The sequence below is a fragment of the Aotus nancymaae genome, unplaced genomic scaffold (genome assembly GCF_030222135.1).
Source record: "Aotus nancymaae isolate 86718 unplaced genomic scaffold, 86718_ANA_hifiasm-v0.15.2.pri h1tg000040l, whole genome shotgun sequence".
NCBI lineage: Eukaryota > Metazoa > Chordata > Mammalia > Primates > Aotidae > Aotus > Aotus nancymaae.
Genome location: NW_026988454.1, coordinates 70,099,969 through 70,119,394, shown reverse-complemented (window position 1 = coordinate 70,119,394; position 19,426 = coordinate 70,099,969). Strand labels below are relative to the sequence as shown.

Sequence of the window (19,426 nt, the reverse complement as noted above, 5' to 3'; positions counted from 1 at the left end):
AATCTTCTACTTTTACAGGGTTTACATACAGGTGTGGTTACGTAGTTGCCAATGTTGCCTCAATAATTTTAGGATTCCCATAATATTTAGGCAATTTTTTTCTGACTGTGATGCTTACTATTTTCTAATAATGCAATTAAAAGTATTATAATAGCCACTTTTATAAATTGATTCTAAAAAGTAATGCTTTTAATTTGCTGATGCATTTTAATATAAATATTACTCATGCTCATCAAAAAATAATAAATAGTACAGAGGGGTAGAAAATGAAAAATAAAAGAGCCGCGTCACCCCCTTTTTCAGAGAAAATCACATTTCTTACCTAGGATATTTCTAGATGTAACTGATACACCTTTGTTTCCTGATGTTTTCTTGTACTTGGGCTGTTGCCCATTCAACCAAGTAGGAATTTCACAAAACTTGCCTCAGTGGAGGGACAGCATTAGAGACCACAGGTTAAGAAAACCAATCAACTAACCAGATTTGCTGTTTGGTTTAATAAGTTTCAAAAGGCCAGTCCTCAGAGGAAAGGCAAGGTCTTATATACACAAGAACAGAAACAGTTAAGGGGAAAAAACATGATGAGGAAGAGTGAATCTCGCTAACTGGGAAGACTGGATAGGCTTCCCTGGGTTGGGATGATAGGAAGATCATGACTACTCAGTAAGGGAGCAGGGTTCTTTGGGTGAGGGAAAGGGGCCTGGTCAAGGAAAATCGTTGGAGAGCAGTGTCAGCTTCACAGACAGCATCCTCTACCACTATGCGCACTGCCGGCCACCTCCAGCACCTGTTGACACCAAGTCTTCATTCAACTAAGACCAATACAACTGTCAGCTGTGCTAGAGAGTGTGTTAGTTTTCCTTTCCATGGTGTCCCACCTTCCAACATCCAGAAGGAGAGAATATGAGCCCTAAGAGGAGCCTATCCTGACCTTTTGGATAGCCTAGGACATGTGTGAATTCCTGGGTTAGAGTGTGGCCCAGAGCATCGATGGTAGTGAGGTGCCATGGAAGGTCTGCGACCTTGATGTGTATGGGACTGAACAAAGGCATCTTCAGATTCATGCATCTCCTCCTGAGCCAGTAAAATGGAAAAACACACGCAGTTACACACACATCTCCCTCCTTCTCCTCCTCCACTTTTACACAAACTACATCACATTATACCTACTGATCTTCCACTTGCACTTTTCACTTAGTGATAGATCTTTGATACTAGTGTGAAAAAATCTACTCTGTTTTTTAAATGGATACTTAGTATCTTCATAATTTGACTGGTCCCCAAACAATGGACCTTTAGTTATCTCTGTCCCTCTCTCTCTCTCTCTTCCTCCTTCTCCCTCCCTTTTTCTCTCTCGAATATTACCAAGCTGTCATGAATATCCTTTCACATAAGTCTCTGCACTTTTGCTTGAGGTAACCCTAGGATGCATTCTTAGAATTAGAATTGCTGGACCAAAAAGCATGAGCTTTTAAGAAAAAATAATGAATGTAAATATTGACAAGTCATCTTCCAAAATATTTGTATTGACTTGCATTCTCATAAGCTCTTCTTTACTCATATTCTCTGTACACTACAAATTATGATCTTTTTACATCTTTGCCAATCTGATACATGAAAATTACAATTTATTTTTAAATCTGCCTCATCTTAATGATGACTTGTATTTTGTTGAACCTATTTCATTGTGCAATTAGAATATTCTTTCTTATAGGTAGCAGCTATTTTCTATTCAGCACTGTAAATTTTTACAAAGCTTCCATTATGTGTCTAGTTGATTATGGTGAATTAGACTGAAAACAACAACAGCATTTGATATCAGAGAATGTAGCAGAGAAAATATAAACATCAAATATTTGAACAGTAAAAAGTTTCCTGTGGCACTAGTTTTGAGTGACACCAGCACTGGCTCCTGATGAATAGGATGAATTAGCTACAAAATGTACCCACAGATAATTGAGTAAAGCGAAGTGTTAGCTAGAGTTGTTTTGTGTTCTCCACTTGAAAACTAGAGAATATCAGCCAAAAATCAATTTTGGTTTTGGCATAATTAATACTGATCTGTTCTCTCGAGTCATACAGTAATTAGAAATATGGCTCAGTGATTCCTTAATGTCACTACTAGTTTGTGATAGAAAACCATAACACTGGCATTAAGAATGACACTTTCCTCCTTACTTGCTTTTGAGGCAGCTATCAGGAGTTGAACAAAGAACTATGACATAGTTCTCTTTTCATGATGTAGTTTTAGCTAGCAATCTGATCTGTCTAGAGACAGTTTCAAATCTGCTTCTCCAGGGGCCGTCAGAATACAGACTTTATAAAAATTCACAGCACTAGATGTATGCTACCCTCCTATATCTTGGCTCATGGACAGGCTGATGATAGATGAAAAAAAAAAAATGCTGCAAAAACTTGTGTTCCAAGATGCTTACCAAAGTATATTAAGAGGCAAGCAGAAAAAACAAAAAAGTATTTCATACTCAACCAAACTCTAGGATACTTGTTTAAGAATGTGAAAGAGGTTTCTTTCGTGCAAGACCTGAGTCTTTAATATACCAATGTGACAGGGACCTAGTTTTCAGTGTTTCCCCAACTCATTTGAGCTGGCACCCTATTTCCTGTAGTGAACATATGCTATTTTCCAGCCACCCAGTTCCACTCTACTTTTTAAATCTGGTGGAGCTGTGAGCAGGGGTCCCACACTACCACAACTGAGGGACAGGCCAATGCTCTAGGCTAGGGCAACTGGAAGCTGCAGAATACAATTGGGAGTACAAAGAGCAATCCATTGGGGCTCGCCCATTTCAGCAATGGAAGACACCGTATCACAACATTCCTGTCCTCACATTATTATCACTGCTGTCACTGTTTCTGTACCCTTTGGAGTTGCTGTTACTCCTGCTAGCTTTCTATCCTGGATATCTAGATAGGCTTCCCATCACTTTTTTATTTTTATTATTTATTTATTTATTTATTTATTTTTGAGACGGAGTTTCGCTCTTGTTACCCAGGCTGGAGTGTAATGGCACGATCTCTGCTCACAGCAACCTCCGCCTCCTGGGTTCAGGCAATTCTCCTGCCTCAGCCTCCTGAGTAGCTGGGATTACAGGCACGCGCCACCGTGCCCAGCTAATTTTTGTATTTTTAGTAGAGACGGGGTTTCACCGTGTTGACCAGGATGGTCTTGATCTCTTGACTTCGTGATCCACCCGCCTCAGCCTCCCAAAGTGCTGGGATTACATATTTTTATTTTTTTTTGAGACAGAGTTTTGCTCTGTCGCCAGGCTGGAGTGCAGTGGTGCGATCTCATCTCACTACAACTTCCACCTCCCTGGTTCAAGCAATTTTCCTGCCTTTGCCTCCTGAGTAGCTGGGACTACAGGTGCATGCTACTACACTTGACTAATTTTTTGTATTTTTAGTAGAGACGGGTTTCACCATGTTAGTCAGGATGGTCTCAATCTCCTGACCTTGTGATCCACCTGCCTCGACCTCCCAAAGTGCTGGGATTACAGGCTTGAGCCTCCTGCTCCCCGGCTGCTTCCCATCAATTCGTAAGCTCCTGATTTCCTTCTATTAAGTCCCTTCTTGCCTAAACTGGGCAGAGAGTTTTCAGTTGCAACCAAAGACTCACACTTTTTTAAAAAGTCTTTTTCAGCTCATCTCTCATAAATAAACATCACTAGATTGAAACAGGGACAATGTATATTTATTGACAAATAAAAGACCTGTGTGGATTACACTGCCTAACACATTCTAGAAGCTCAAAAAAAAATCGCTGAACAAATAATTAGTATTCCAAAGAACAGCTTTTGGAAAGTATTAAGTCATTTTTTTAATAAGGAGAAAGACCATATATAATGGTACCTAAGAAAGAAATAGTGCCCAATACCTAGTTGCTCCTCTAGGAGTGGAGTAAACTGAAAAATACGTTTGTGTTGAATTTGGTGGCTATTGAATAAATAGTACTGTCTCTTATTTTAGAGAAGTAAGAGGCTTAAGACAAAACATAAACTTTAAATCAATACTAAGGAGTCATTTAGGAAAAACTTGCCCTCTTTGAACTACACATTTTACTAGGCATTTAACATTTAAACCTCAACTGTGTGTGTCAATGAACAATATTTAGTGAGCAGGTACTATGTGGCAGACATTGTGCTAGTACCAGGAGATACTATGACACACCCAGCTTGGGCAGTAAGACTCTTCCATAGTCACACAGATGGTGAGTTGGCAGTGAAAATATTCTTTTCCTGTGTAAATGCAATTATAGTCTTTGCTCTACTTAATTATACTAAATAAATAGCTTGTATTTATTCTAAACAGATAATCCAATCAACATAAATGGGATTAAAATTTTAAGTATTCGCACTTTAGTGACAACATCTTGGGAATCTTAAAGAAGTGTTTTATTTATTGATACCAGTACTGTCAATATTTTTAGTTCAAAGATGCTTTCATATTTGATATTCTGATATAAGATAACACAATGAAAACTGTCAAGTTGCTTATGAAAAATTCTTAGGATGACACCGCACCTAACGTTTGTAGTCAGTTGTCATTCTTTCCCCTATACCTTTGATGTGTCCAGGACACAAGTAGGTACCCAGCATCCTAAAGTCCAAATATCAAAACCATGAAAATGAAGCACTAGAAGCCAGACAGATAACCCCCAGAAGGAGCAAATGAATAAACCCCAAAATCTTGTGGATCCAGAAGTAGAAAATAATCGATGAACCACTGATTTGAGACCAATGAGAACATTAAGGACACCTCAAAATAGATCAGGACACTGTTCCTAGTCCAACTCTGTGGCAGAACATAAACCTGCAAGAAGTAGGATTAACATACCAACTTTGCAGTAAGTTAAATCCTGAACTTCTACAAAATACAGTTTACTCCAATTTAGTTACATTCTACCTGCTTCTGGCGGCTTATCTCCACGTTCGACGGAGGTTTTCAATGCAGTGGTGGAATATGTACCTATTGAAATTACCCACTTTGCTTTAGTGTGAGTTTCTCAGCATGTTTTACACAGGAGTGACCTGAATGACTCGCAAGTGGCACGAGAATGTGCCAGGCCCTGGAATTTAATGGTGTGGTTCTGTGGTTGTTGTCTGTTTGCAGTTTTATTGCTGAATTAGCAGTAACCACATTAATCACACCCTTTCTCATTTCTCAGGCTTGGGGATTTCGTCCACTTCTGGGAGGTTGGTCCCTTGTCATTTCTTAAAGTTACTGTGAATTTGTTCTGGTCAGTACCATAAAGTGTATTATCCTAAGGAGTGCCACTGTAGGGCCGCTAGGACTAGCGGCAACTTGAACTTCACAAGTTAGCAGAACCAGGACTCTGGAACACCGAGTTAGGGCCACGGCGTCTGTTCGCTCAGGCTGCCCCCGAGCCCTGGGAAGGGAGTCTGGTGACGAGCAGGCTGGGTTCCAGGGTCTCAGTCGCCGCAGTGGTGGCTGCAGGCTACGCATGTGACCCAGGCGCCCGCGGCGCAGGTGCCAGAAAGATAGGAGGAGGGCGGCGTGGAAGAGGGGACTTCCGAGGCCTGCGGCGCGCGCTGGCTGCTAGCCGGCGGCGTGGGCGGAGGGCGGCGGGGGAGCGGGCGCGCTGGCGGCGGACGGCGGCGTTGCGCGTGGGGCGGGGCGGGGCGGGGAGGGGTTGCGCGCGGGCTCGCAGGGGAGGGGGAGGAGGAGCGAGCGCGCGGGCTCGCTGGAGGCGGCAGGGGGCGGAGCCCTGCGGCGTCTGAACCCGCCTCGGGGGTGCTAAGGTGCGTCTCCAGGCTGACGCGACCGCCTGGGGCGGAGCCAGCGGGACGTGCCACCTGCAGTGCTGGCTAGGGCTTTTTATTTACTAGGGAGCAGTTCCCCGCGCGACAGTCCGGGAGCGCGCAGGCATTTGCGCGCACACACATGCACGCAGGCACACACACACACAAACTCGCACACACACATACGCTAGCACGTTCGTCTTCACTACTGCATCCCCAAACCGGCAGAGCGAAGCTACTGCGGGTTCTCTTTACCTCAGCATCGTGGGGCGAAGCAGAGCCATTGTGCATCAACGAGAGGCCGGTGCCTGCGCTGCCGTCTCGGGCACCTAACCCAACAGACCGCTCACCCCGTCGGGTAAGCCAGTCTCTCTCCTTGTAACCTGTTCTGCAGACCTGAGGGAGAGGGTGGGAGGCTGCACCAGTGGTGGCAGACCCGGAGTTGACATCTCAGGGGCTTACAACCCATGCAGCCTCTGCCCATGTCGTCTAACGGGAGCAGCCACTACTCAGGTTACTTATGCTGTCAGCCCTGGAGTCGCTACCCCCTTCCTCCCTTCCCCCCCAGCCCAGTATGTACTGTGCTCCTTGGTTGCCAAGGAGACTTGCTTAAACATCAGCCCAGGGACATCTATTGAAAGACCTGGTTTCTTAAATGATGCTCTTATTTATTTTGATATTTAAAATAAAATATACACTGAGGATCTTGTGGTAATTAGGCATTCGTTAATCTGTATTCAGGTGGCAGTTTCATTCAACTTCAAGAAAAGCCGTAATTGCACTATATGGTATGCTTTAAAAAGGATTCGTCAGATGAATTTTTCAACGGATTGTGTCTTGAATCATAATTTACTCCCATTTTAGTGATCTTAGAAAGAGAGCGGACTCCAGTTTAGATCCCTTCTTCCCCTCTATTTCCAGTTTTATTTGGCAGTTCATTTAGTCGTGATTATTTTAAATTAAAAGCAGAAAATGATTTAATTGTGGTTCCCCCCACAAGGATGAGCCTCTGTCGTAAATTGACCAGAACAGGAATACATGTTTGTGAATTCATAATGTAAAAAGGTAGCATTCGTGACATACATCTTTATATCCCCTGCATCATTATTTAAGTGCAGTTTGCTGCACCTCTGCCCATTTCTGAGAAGATTCTGTTTTCTTTCAAATCCCTTATTTTTTTGGAAATCTGTCTACCTCTGTACACATATAGAGATAGATATCAAATGTGTGCCATGGCTTACTAGAGCTTATATGAAAGTGTAGTTGTTTTGTTTTTTGTTTTTGATGGACTGGGTCCTCTACTGGAACACTGATAGGCCCATGAAAGATGTCAGTACTTCTATTTCACAGGAGCGCCTAGTACCTGGGCTGTCAGTTTTGTTTTGTTTTGAGGCTTCAGGTGTCTAGTGTGTGAATCTGTAACAGTACATGAAGGCATCAGCAATCCAGTAATTACACTTTGCACGAGTTTCATACCTCCATCACAAACAAATGACCCAGTAAAGATCCACTGGCATTCAAGAATTCATTTTGTTTTCTTTTGATATTTGTTCATCTTTTCTACTTCTTGTTAAATGAGACAAGGACATAAGTCAAATTCTTCTAATTTAGATTTTAAACTCCGTCATAGAAAGTGTAATAAATAATGTGAGGAGCAAGTAAGCCAAATAATGACTGAGGTAGAGGGAATTTATGCAACTCACAGAGCTCTGGGAGATGAATGATGATGACAAACATTTTGCATTTCAGTGTAGAAAGCACTTTTCATATACTTCTTTTTTAATCCCCACAACTCTTTGAGGCCAAGAAATTACCTTCAATTTAAAGCTGAAGAACCCAAGACTCAAACCTTGCTGAAGGTCATAGCTAGTGAATGGGGAAGCCCTTTCTGGATCCAGTCTCCTTGCCCTTCAAAAAAGGTTGTGTCTGTGTTTCAGATATGTGCAAGGATCTGACAAGTAAGATAAAGGAGTGCAGCAGGCCTAGAGACAACACGTGGGAGAGGGGATAGGGGTGTGAACTGTGGCCCCTGGAACTTTGCAAACCACTGTAAAGGAAGCAGCTTCACTCCACTGTAGCTGATTGTTACTATCCAGGCTCTAAAACATGACAGTGTTTCAAGGAAAACAGAAGCTTCTGGATTTTTTATATGGGGTGTCCTTAATTTTAAAAGCTGTAGGACCACATAAAAAAATGTATCTGGGTCATATCTGGCCTGTGGCCTGCTAGTTTACAACCCAAAACTACTGAGTTCTCACCCAATTCTAAGTTATCATTCTTTAATAAAATACTGATGTGAACAAATACATCCATCATTATGAGGGATCAGTTTTTATTTCAATATTAAAGTCTAATAAATGCTCTACCTTTGTTCTTCAATAAACAGGTTCAACTTTTTTTTTTTTTTGAGGTTTCCTAGATCTCTCTCTTATATCTCAGAAAATAAAAGAGCATAAAGTGCTCCAAAATAGGAATTTTTGAATCTGGTGAAACAAAAGCATTTATAGTTTAGAACTTATGTTCCTGGCTTAATTTTTTTCTTGGCATAAGGCAAAGAAGTGGAGAAAAAGTCAGTTGAGTGCTTGTTATAGGAAGAGGTAGAATAAAATGTTGGTCAGAAAATGGAGCATGCTGAGCCTTTCAATGAAAACATCTGATTAAAGTGTTAGGTTATTAGTTAAAACCCACCACTGAATACTGCAAGGTGGCAAAGGAGCAAAAACATAAATGGGAACCCAGAGACATTAAATCCCAACACCCTGGTATACAAAATGTTTACTCCTTAAATAGCTGTGTCTTGTAGTGAGCTAAATACATTTTGAGAAGCTGCCATTTTCTCCTGTTTCCACTAGAGCTACAGAGATGCTAGTGGACTTCACTGAAGTAGGTAAGTAGTCAGAGACAAGGAGTGTCATTTTATTTACGTCGTCTCTTTGGTGGATCCAGAGAGGTGTAGTTAAAAGGAAAAGCCAAAAGATTTGAACAGTGACTTCTAATGGTTCTCTTTTTCCAAAATCCTCCTCCGGAAAGATGCTTTAACAGTAAATAAAGGCATTTCAATTTTCCTTTCATGGAAATATGTTGCACCCCTAGTAAGAAGCTATGCAGGTATGTGTGAGTAATGTTCTAACAAAGTCCTAGCTGAGTGCCGTAGAGATACCATCTCTGCCCTCAAGGATTCAGAGCAAACACACTGCTCCTGGCAGCATCCACTCTTCGAGCCCTTCTGTGAGCAAGCTACTTCCATATTGGCTTCACAATGACTCTATAAAGTGGGCATCTTATTTCCATTTTACAGATGGAGAATATAAGACTGCGAAGTCCAGTTGGATCAGTGAAATTGAAACCTCAGCTGCACTTCTCAATTCACATTCCTTCTTCCTGACTGTTATGTAATGCACGTTATAGATAATTGTGATTTTGAGGGAGTTATGTTTTAAATATTACAATGGAAATATGAGAAGCTCAGACACAGGGAAAATTTTTAAAATGTTCTGATTGTGGAGATCAGGTCAGTCCCTATGTAGCAGGGGGATTAGTCCTGGAACTTGATGGCTGTGTACAATTATATTAAATGAAAATCCTTATAGCTATTGAAAGATGGGAGGTTCCACCAGACAGTCTGTTGGAAATGTGGGTTAAGAGGATGATGCTAGTGATATCTGATACTGATGAGCTAATTGTAGCTGAGCAGGTCATGAAAGCTGTGGAAGAACTATGGTCTCGAAGATGGAGTGCAGCAGAAGATGCAACTGTGGATGGGTAGGAGGAGTTGGAGAAAGACAAATTCAGCAAGGAGTCTAGGAGAGGAGTTGTAGCTGTACAGGAGAATCTGGAGACTGTAGCAGTACTGATTATTCTAAAAGACTGAACATAAAGGCAAAGGGCAAACCAAGTATTCTGTTCTCTATACGGAGACTGGCACACAATAAATACCCATAAACCATTATGATGTGTCTATATTTTTAATGTTCGATGGCTAGTACATAATTTCCTTTCATGATATCACTTTTCTATAGAAAGATAATACACAGATATTTTATATGAATTCCTTTGGAGTGGATAAATATATGGATTTTCAAAAATGGGAAAAGATTCTGACAAATTAGATGATAAAAGATGTAATTATATTTTTTCTAGTAGAGTCATAGACTTGAAGGCTAAGGAGACTCTTGCAGATACAGATTTTAAGGTTGCATATACTTTTGATGAAGTCTCATATGTTTGAGACAAGTAAGGGAAAACATGGGCTGTATGTTAACCATTTGAAAAGCTATACTCAAATCCAGACAGAAGGCTTTGGTGACAGATAAATTTACTATAATCTTCATCCCTGATTGGGTCAATATATTTATTTATTACCTCAATAGAGATATGAAAGAAATGTGACAAGCAAATGGGAGTTAGACTTGCATTTAAGTACTAGATTTTCAGTGACTGGATGGGAGAGCTACCTGTTAGAATGTTCAGCACAAGGGAACAGGATGAAATAAAATAGAAGACGTCATAGCTAGAGTCTAGCACTGGGCTTATTTGTCATGACAGGAATTTAAAGTTAGAAGGATTTTAATTCCTGTCAAATGCAATATAAGCCAATATGATGATTTGTTCTTTACAGATATATTTAGCAAGTAATGGAAAATATTATGAAAAAATGATACTGTAAGGAGCCCATCTTTCTTAATAAGCAGGGGGCTTTTTGGTGACAGCATAGATAGATGTGGCTATGTCTCTGTGTCAGGCAGTGTCTTACTCCCCTTCTCTCCTTATATGACTGCTTATTATTTCAGAATTGTTTTTCAATTTGTAGAGTAGAACTTTAGAATTTATCCTAGAACATTTTATTTTCTTTCTTCTTGTGAATTAGTAGATGGAATTCATTTTGTTCACCTTTTTCCTGGAATTTCTAATCAGATCCTTCATTCCCAGACCCTTCTTGCCAGCCCTTCTTCTTTACCTAAGAGGAGCTGAGCAATGTGAAGTACTCAACTTTCTTCATATATCTTTTATTCTTTCCCTATTTCATATACACGTTGCAATGCATTAATGTATTTAATTTAACATGATTTTGACATATGGCACTATAAGTTTTAGTGAGATTTTTAAAAGAACTATGTAGAAAAAAACAGTTTTGCAGACTTGACTTGGAGTCGGATTAGTTCCACAGATGCCAAAAAACATTGAAAGCTGTAAATTTGTCTAAAATAGCTTTTTCACTTGCAAGGTTGAAGTCACCAACCTGATAAGATGATTTTTAAACGAAGAAGAAACGTCTCTGGCAGTTTTCATGGACTCTTGTCAACATTTTCCTACATGTTTATTTGAGGCATAATGTATTCTACTTTCCATGCCAGATGAGCCAATTCCAGTTACTTAGAAGCAGGGCTACCCTCTCCCTTCCCTACCCAGATGATACAACCGGTTTGTTATACAAGATATTGATGGAAAAAGAAGTCCCATCCTAGCTGATTGCTTCAGTGAGAACACATTTGATGCTAATGGCACAGACAATAGAGCAGTGGAGGAGGCATTTTGCAATTTTTTATGACACAAGTTCTGATACCTCTTTTAAAATCATTACTTAGAAACCTTATTATTTATGATTTTTAGTTCTACAATGGGAAGTGCAAGGTAGCATGGCGCAACCAGAAAAACCTGAGCCTTGGAGCCTGGATTTGAATACTAAATCTGATACTTCTTCGTTCTGTGACTCACAGTCCAGTTATACATCTTTTCTAGCTTTCATTTTCTGCATCTGTAAAATGGGAATTCTGTTACTTGGATTATGGATCTGTTTTTAAGATTAAATAAGATATGCATAGAAACATCTAGTACAATGTTGGTGTATAATAAAATCTCAGTACTTATTAATTCCTTCCCTTTGCCTCTCCTTTCCCCCCTACCTTTCTTTCCTCAAAATGATGGTGGAATTCATTTAAATTTCCTGAGCCATATAAAATGTCTTAATCTGGTGTGCTGGCTTTGGAGCGGAGCTAGCCGTGTTATGTTATGGAGCTTTTAGTGATGTAGTACACTGCTTAGGTGGGCTCTCCCAAGGAGAAGGATACATATATTGGGATTAATGATGTCTTTTCTCTCTGACAAGCCACTGTTCCCTCTTTTATGCAGCCCCTGGAGCATTGGCCTGGTCACAAGAAAAAGAAGGAGGGATCAGTCAGTTTCCTCCTACCCAGGCAGCCCTCTGGGCTCTGTCATAGAATCTCCTCAGGGGTCCACATCTGCAAAAAGCATAGAGCTGCCCCTTGTGTTCCCTGTGGAATTAATAGTGGCAGCGTCAAGTACCTGGCGGGTACAGACCTCCTAGCCTTTCTGCAAGGTCAATTTCTAAAGCCCACATCTTTCTTGACAACTAGAAGTTTCCCTTCATGCTGAATTATGTAAATTTTATGAAAAGGTCAAAAGCTCACCAGGATCAAATAAAACACTCCTCAAATTCTCTTTCAAGTCAGTTAGGATTAAAACCTTCCCAAATAGAATACTTTCTAGTTATCTTTTTTTCTTTTTCTCCACACCACAACTTCACCCATTCCCTGTTCCCACCAGCAACTCCTTCTTCTGTGTTGAGATATCATGTGAGTTTCTGATGACCCAGGAGTGTACATGAGATTAGCATGGCTTGACTCTTTTCAAGTCACTCCCCAGCTCACGGGCTTAGGGAGAACCTAGAGAGCAGCGGGAACTGCAAGCAGCCTGCCACACTGGTGATAAAGAACATTTGTAGGAAGTTAGCCTGAGCAGTATGTTGTAGGATCCCATAGACCAAGCTAAGTTCTGTTTTCATCATACAATGGATTAGAAAGCATGTCCTTAAATAAAATACTTTTTCTTGTGCTAAATGTACTCTGCTTATACCTCATATGCATGTATGCATATATTTATTTATTTCAGTATTTCTAAAGATATAGTGCAATTTTATAATTCAGATGAATTTTTAGTAGTTGGTAACATTAGTTGAGATACCTAAAATAAGAAAGACAAGTTTTGTGAAAGACAAATTTTATTAAAGACAGAAACTCCTTTACTCATTTCTTTAAGGCTCCAGAAAAGAATACGGTAAAAAATATTTTGTAATGGAGATTGATTATAGTAAGGTGTAGATTCTCAGATGAAAAAATGGTAGCCAAGTTAACATCAGTGCCAGGTCTTGTGTCTGTATCACATTCACAGACCAGCAAAGAAGTTATAAAATCTTTATGAAAAAAACCTGCTCTAAATGTGAAGATACTGGTTTATTCTAAACCACTCCCCAAGCAACAGGTATGGTTATTATTTTGGAAATTTAGGTTCATAATTGATAGAGATATCTGAGTGGAGAAGATTTATTCTGGTAGAGTCTCTCTTTCACTTGCTTCTTCATCTAGTCTGCTTGACACTTTCAGAAAGGAGACTTTCTTTTAAAAAAAATGTTGTTTTTGTAAGAGGCAGTGGTGTAGATATAATCAGATGCCCCTTTGGCTGCGTGAAGTTTCACTAGTCTTTCCTAGCTTGATGTCCTTGAGCTGATAGAGCTGAGTGAGTTGTTTTTTTTTTTGTTTGTTTGTTTTGAGACTTCAAAGCCTAAAGAAATATGGAATCAAGGTTTTGTTTTTTTCTTCTATGAAAACATTAATTACCTACAATCTGATTCAATTTTGCCATATCTTATTTTCTTTACCTTTGGGCCAAAGCTATTTATCATTTCTTGGAGATACTCAAGATCACCTACAGATGGGGCCTCCTAATAGATAAAAAGTCATTTGAGAAACTCATGCATAGCCCTTAGGCCTTTCTATACAGCATTTAATTTGACTTTTTACTGAAATCCTAATTTGTGAATCTTAGTGTCATCTATAGGGTTTTCTGATAAGTCTCTCTTCTCTGACCTTGTACTGTTTTATAAAGTCGTCATTTATTTTTCCTTTTTTTTTTTTAGAGACAAATTCTCTCTCTGTCACCCAGGCTGGAGTGCAGTGGTACAATCACAGCTTATTGTAGCCTTAATATCCTGGGCTCAAGCAATCCTACCACCTCAGTCTCCCATGTAGTTGGGACTGTAGGTGTGTATCACCACACCCAGCTAATTTTTTTAAAAAAATTTTTTGTAGAGATGGGTGTCTCACTGTGTTTCCCTGGCTGGTCTTGAACTCCTGGGCTCAAGCAGTTCTTCCACCTTGGCCTTCCAAAGTGCTGGAATTATAGATCTGAGCCACTGTACCTTACCAAGTTGCCAATGTTTGATTTCTGTGTTTCATGCTGTTTTTATCAGTGTTACCCATCAGAAGCCTGTAGTTAAATTGTTGTCATTGTATTTTGTTAATTGTTTTAACATAGAATATTAGTATATTCTGTATATGTAACTGCCAAGGGGCTTGCAGATGTGGGTGGAAGTCTTTGCCCAGCACATTTTTTTCATAATGGTTAAGGGTTTAGTGGTTAAGGATTTCACTAGCATAGAATTAGGACAGGAGGAATTAGTTACATGGTTTATCTGACAGGAACATCACCCCTATATAACGGCTTTGAAAATAATATGTTTTACTCCTGGACCTAATAAGGGATGAAATTCCCATACCCCTCAAAACATGTGCGTTGATTACTGAATTTTTCCTTTTGGGCACTGTATTCTTGGAATTCTGCTTCCTCTACTTTGACCCATTTGGGGAGATTCATATCCGGTGATTGCTTCAGAATTCTATTGCCATCCATTCTTTGTTTGTGTGGAGACTTAGAGTGCCTCAGTGAGCAGTTATTGGTATATGACTCCTTTGTTGGATTCAGGGACAAGGCAAGGATGGAAGAGGACTTCTTACATCTCAACATTAAGTGAGCCCTTCACATCAGTGGCCAACTGTTCACCAAGATGTTAAAGAAACACAGATTATCATTGCTCTCAAGAACTTTCTTAGGATGTGGTGCATCACCCCTTTGTATTTGGAGCCTCACATTTGACCTAGAGGTGAAAGCATTTTGACAGTTTCAGGAGAGAGTCTTTCTATGTGGTGGCATAGCACCTACCAGTATCTCAGCTGGGACAGAGGGTCATCTCCCAGGAGTCAGCCACATGTCCTTCCTTGGCCAGGTTTGAGGCTTCCTAAGGACAGTGCCAAGATTAATAAGGCCGTTTCTTTAGGCAGCACTCACTTATAGTGGCTTGAGTCAAGATCAGTACTAATAATCTCTCACTGTTACTGTTTCTGTAGATTACTGTAAGGCTAGGGGTCAACACAGTAAGTAGATTGGAAGAGCAAAGCCAGGCAGAATCAATTTCCTTGTGTTTTCACTCTGTGACCTTGACTTCAGAACTCTGTGCCTAAGTCTCCTTCTGTTTAAATTGGGATAACACAGAGAATCTTACTTTTCTCACATTGTTGTGCATGAGATAAAATTAGATATGTTTTCTAAGTGCTTTGTTTGTATTAAGACTTCTCTGATATTGCTTTTGATTGGGCATTGTAGAACCTTGCATCACAAAATCATATACTTACCACTGTCCTGCAAATACATGCACTCTAGAGGTTTGCAACCAGGCTGGTCCTCAGAATGACCTGAGGTTGTTTCAAAAATATAGATTACTGGATCTTCTATACTTGCTGTGTGAGAATCTGCATTAGTGCTGAGCCATTTGTGTATTAAGGAACTCCCGTTGAGTGATTTTGGTGATAGATCTACTTTGGGAGACGTGGTCTAGAGTGCAGTAAGCTGCTCACACTCTGCTTCTTATTCCTACCTTCCGAGGACTAGCCAGGCCCCCTGGATCTGGGCCTTAGCTTTCTTGTCATTCACACTTAACAACAACAACAAAAAATAGCAAGTTAAATCAGTTTCAAGGTCACAGCTCTCAGTGGACACATAAACAACATAGACAATTCTCTACCAACCAGGTGCCCTGTCTGGGTAGAAGTCTTGATATGTGATTAACATCTTTACTACCAAAACAGAGGTTATCATTTCCTTCCTCCCTTGCTTCCTTCCTTCCCTCCCTCCCTCCCTCCTTCTTTTCTTTTCTTTCTTCTTTTTCTTTCTTTCTTTCTTCTTTCTTTCTCTTTCTCTTTCTCTCCTTTCTGTCTTTCTCTCTCTCTTCCTCTTTCTTTCTTCCTTTCTTTTTCTTTTTTCAGAATTTCGCTCTTGTTGCCCAGGCTGGAGCACAATGGCTTGATCTCAGCTCACTGCAACCTCTGCCTCCTAGGTTCAAGCAATTCTCCTGCCTCAGCCTCCTGAGTATCTGGGATTATAGGTGTGTGCTACCACACCCAGCTCATTTTGTATTTTTAGTACAGACAGGGTTTCTCCGTGTTGTTGAGGCTAGTCTCCAACTCCTGACCTCAGGTGATCCACCCGCCTTGGCCTCCCAAAGTGCTGGGATTACAGGTGTGAGCCACTGTGCCTGGCCGAGGTTATCATTTTCTACTAAAATTTGTGTACAACTTCCCAAAGTGCTGGGATTACAGGTGTGAGCCACTGTGCCTGGCTGAGGTTATCATTTTCTACTAAAATTTGTGTACAACTAATTAGGCAGATTGCTGCAGAGAGCAGCTAATGTCCTCATAGTTGTCCATATGGTAGTTTGGTTGATTAATTATATACATTTCTGCATAAGATAAAACTATATGTTTTTTTATTTTATACCTTTTTAGATTTAGAGCATTGATAGTGATTACATGGCATTACATAAGCCAACTGGAGAATGCCATTTCCACCGCGCATGCACTCTTATGAGTCATTGATTAACAGGTTGGTAGTGAACTGCTGCAGGATAGTATGGATACAGCAGGATTTGAGGAGCAGAGAGGCTACAGTTTCAAATTGTAGCTTGATCTTTATTTTTGGGAAGTTTCAAGATGTGCTTTTGAGTATTAGGCATTTTGAGGAGGTACGCAATTGTTGAGCACCAGTATACAGATAAGAAGAAAAAGAAACCTTACCATTAGACAACTTGCAAGGTATAAATGAATTGCAGACATCTACAGAAATGATCAAGGTTATACATGATGGAATATTGCTTAATTGTAATTTTTAAGATAATTCATTTTGTGGTGTGTGACTAGCTGAGAGAAAGGCAGACGTCATACTTAGGTTTCCTGTCTGTGTTAATTTAATTATTATTGACTATTGTGATGGCTTCCCTGATACTGAGTTAGGTACAAACCTGCTTAATTCCTATGTAATACTTAGTAATATTTTGACTTGAAGAAAAAGTCTTTTGACCTGAAGAATGACCATTTCAGGACTAGAACTATTCTATTGAGTTATCGTTTCCCCCCTATAAAGTCAGGTAAAATGCTATGTGTGGAACTTTGGCAAATGAGATTTTGGTTGGACTCTTCTGCCTTTCTTGTCAAGGACAAGAGGAGGGGTCTGGGAGGAAAGAGGGAACACTAACTGTGAAACCACATCTATCATCAGTTGATTTTGAAGTTGCAGCCTCATTAGGTGGTTATTATTGGGCCATCCTGCCCAAATCATCTTTTTGGCCATCTGTGCCAAATTATAGGGAGTAATAGCCTTGGGCACAGCTGCTGAGTCTAATGTGTATTTCTAACTTATTAATGATAATTACTGCATAGAGAAGTCCAGTGACCAACTGTGCATAATAAATAAGAAGGAACCAAATATATGTAAGTTTAAAATTGAAAGAAAGGAAAATTTTTATTTTACGTCAGGAAATGACAGTACATATTTATTTAAATCTCTATACAAGAATACGACCTTTTTCTACCTCATCTCTTCACAGTTTCTCCTAAGGAGAAATAAATCTCAAGAGAGATTGGCCTTGAATTTTGGTCCTTCTATGTGGTGCTTCTTGAATTTGCTGTGTGATAGGAGGTGGATTTTATTACTTTATCCCAACATTGATTCGGCCTTTTCTCAGCTCAACTTGACCCTTTAAGAGAAGCACTGAGGAGTGACTGACTGCCTTTGGTGTCACTGTACTTTTTGTTGGTTGGCTGGGACCAGCAGTAAGACCTTTATAGGTAGGCTAAGTCTAATGTCGCTAGAAATATAATTAAGAAATTATAAGAAAATGAGATATTCCACGATCCTATGACTAAGGATAAAATCAGGATTTTAAATAAACATGTCTACATTTTGCATGACCATTCATTTCTCTAAACTATCTTAACTAATGAATTATTGGAAGGAAACCTACCTTATAGTGAAGGAAACCTTTAAAAAAAGTCACCCAAAGAATGTGAAATGATTTAGCACATGGAACTTAGTAGCACAGGCTGGGCACAATGACTCATGCCTGTATTTTCAGCACTTTGAGAGGCCGAGGCGGGAGGATCGCGAGGTCAGGAGTTCAAGACCAGTCTGACCTCGATCATGGTGAAACCCTGTCTCTACTAAAAATGCAAAAATTAGCCAGGTGTTGTGGCAGACACCTGTAATCCCAGCTGCTCAGGAGGCTGAGGCAGGATAATCACTTGAACCCAGGAGATGGAGGTTGCAGTGAGCTGAGATCGTGCCATTGCACTCCAACCTGGGCAAGAGAGCAAGACTCTGTGAAGGAGGGAAAGAGTGAAAAAGAGGGAAAGAAAAGAAAAAAGAAAAGGAAGGAAGGAAGAAAGAAGAAAGAGAGAAAGAAAGAGAAAGAAGAAAGAGAAAGAAGGAGAGAAGGAAAGGAAGAAAGGAAGAAGGAAAGGAAGGAAGGGAAAGAAAGAAAAGAAATAAAGAAAGAGAAAGAAAGAAAGAGAGAAAGAAAGAAAGTAACTTAGTAGCACTGTTCCCTATACATGCTTTAAGAATTTTTTTTCCTTCAAGCCTACCTCATCCGGAGCCTCCCCATTTTTGGTTACTCAGCACCCAAACCTTGGAAATATCCTTAGCTTCTTTCTCTCATAAGTTAGGTCCAAACAGTCAGGAAATTCTGTTGGCTCCACCTTCAAAGTATACCCAGAATCTGACCATATGTCACCACTTCCCACTACCATTCCTGATTTAAGTCAACATTATCTGTTGCTTAAATCGTTGCAACAGATCCCCAAATGGTCTTCTTTGCCTCCTATAGACTCTTCTCAACACAGTAGCCAAAATGATCCTTTTAAAACCTGAATGAGGCTAAATGTGCCCAAAACTGCAGCAGCTTCCATCCCAAGAAGCAGACCCCGTATACCATCTATTGCCATCTTATCTCCCATTGCCTTGTCCATTCCTGCCTCAGAACTGGTGACTCACAGTTGGTGATACCCTCATCCTGGAATGCCCTGCCTCCTGCCTACCCCCAGGCTCACTGCCTCACCTTCTTCAGGTCTTTGCTCAAATGTCACTTTCTCAATGAAGCCCATTGTGATCACTCTGCTTAAGATTGCAACCTGCCCACCACCCCAACGCCTTCACTCTCAATTCATCTTACCCTGTATTTCTTTTCCCCACAGATCTTACCAATTAAAAAAAGAAACAGTTTTACTGGCAGAAAACTTACCTATCATTAAAGTTTACCCATTGTAAGTGTACAGTTCAGTAGTTTGTAGCAAATGTATAGCATTCTGTAGCCACCACTACAATCCAGTTTTAGAACGTTTCTGTCACCCCAAAATCTTCCCTTATACCCATTTGCAGTTATTCCCCCCCTTCCATCCTAGGTAACCTCCAGTGTGTTTCTGTATCTATACATTTACCTTTTCTAGACATTGGCAAATTTGTCT

The 19,426-nt window shown here is 40.3% G+C and overlaps 1 protein-coding gene across 6 annotated transcripts in view; it reads left to right on the top strand.

Annotated features, from left to right (window-relative positions):
- Positions 1–5,787: 5,787 nt before the first annotated feature.
- Positions 5,788–19,426, top strand: part of KLHL32 (kelch like family member 32) — a 203,039-nt gene continuing 189,400 nt past the window's right edge. For all 6 annotated transcript variants that reach the window (XM_012444267.3, XM_012444269.3, XM_012444271.3 and 3 more), the window contains exon 1: positions 5,788–6,138. In XM_012444267.3, the coding sequence (XP_012299690.1) occupies positions 5,923–6,138 (216 nt within the window). In that variant the 5' untranslated portion in view covers positions 5,788–5,922. The remainder of the gene's footprint in view (positions 6,139–19,426) is intronic.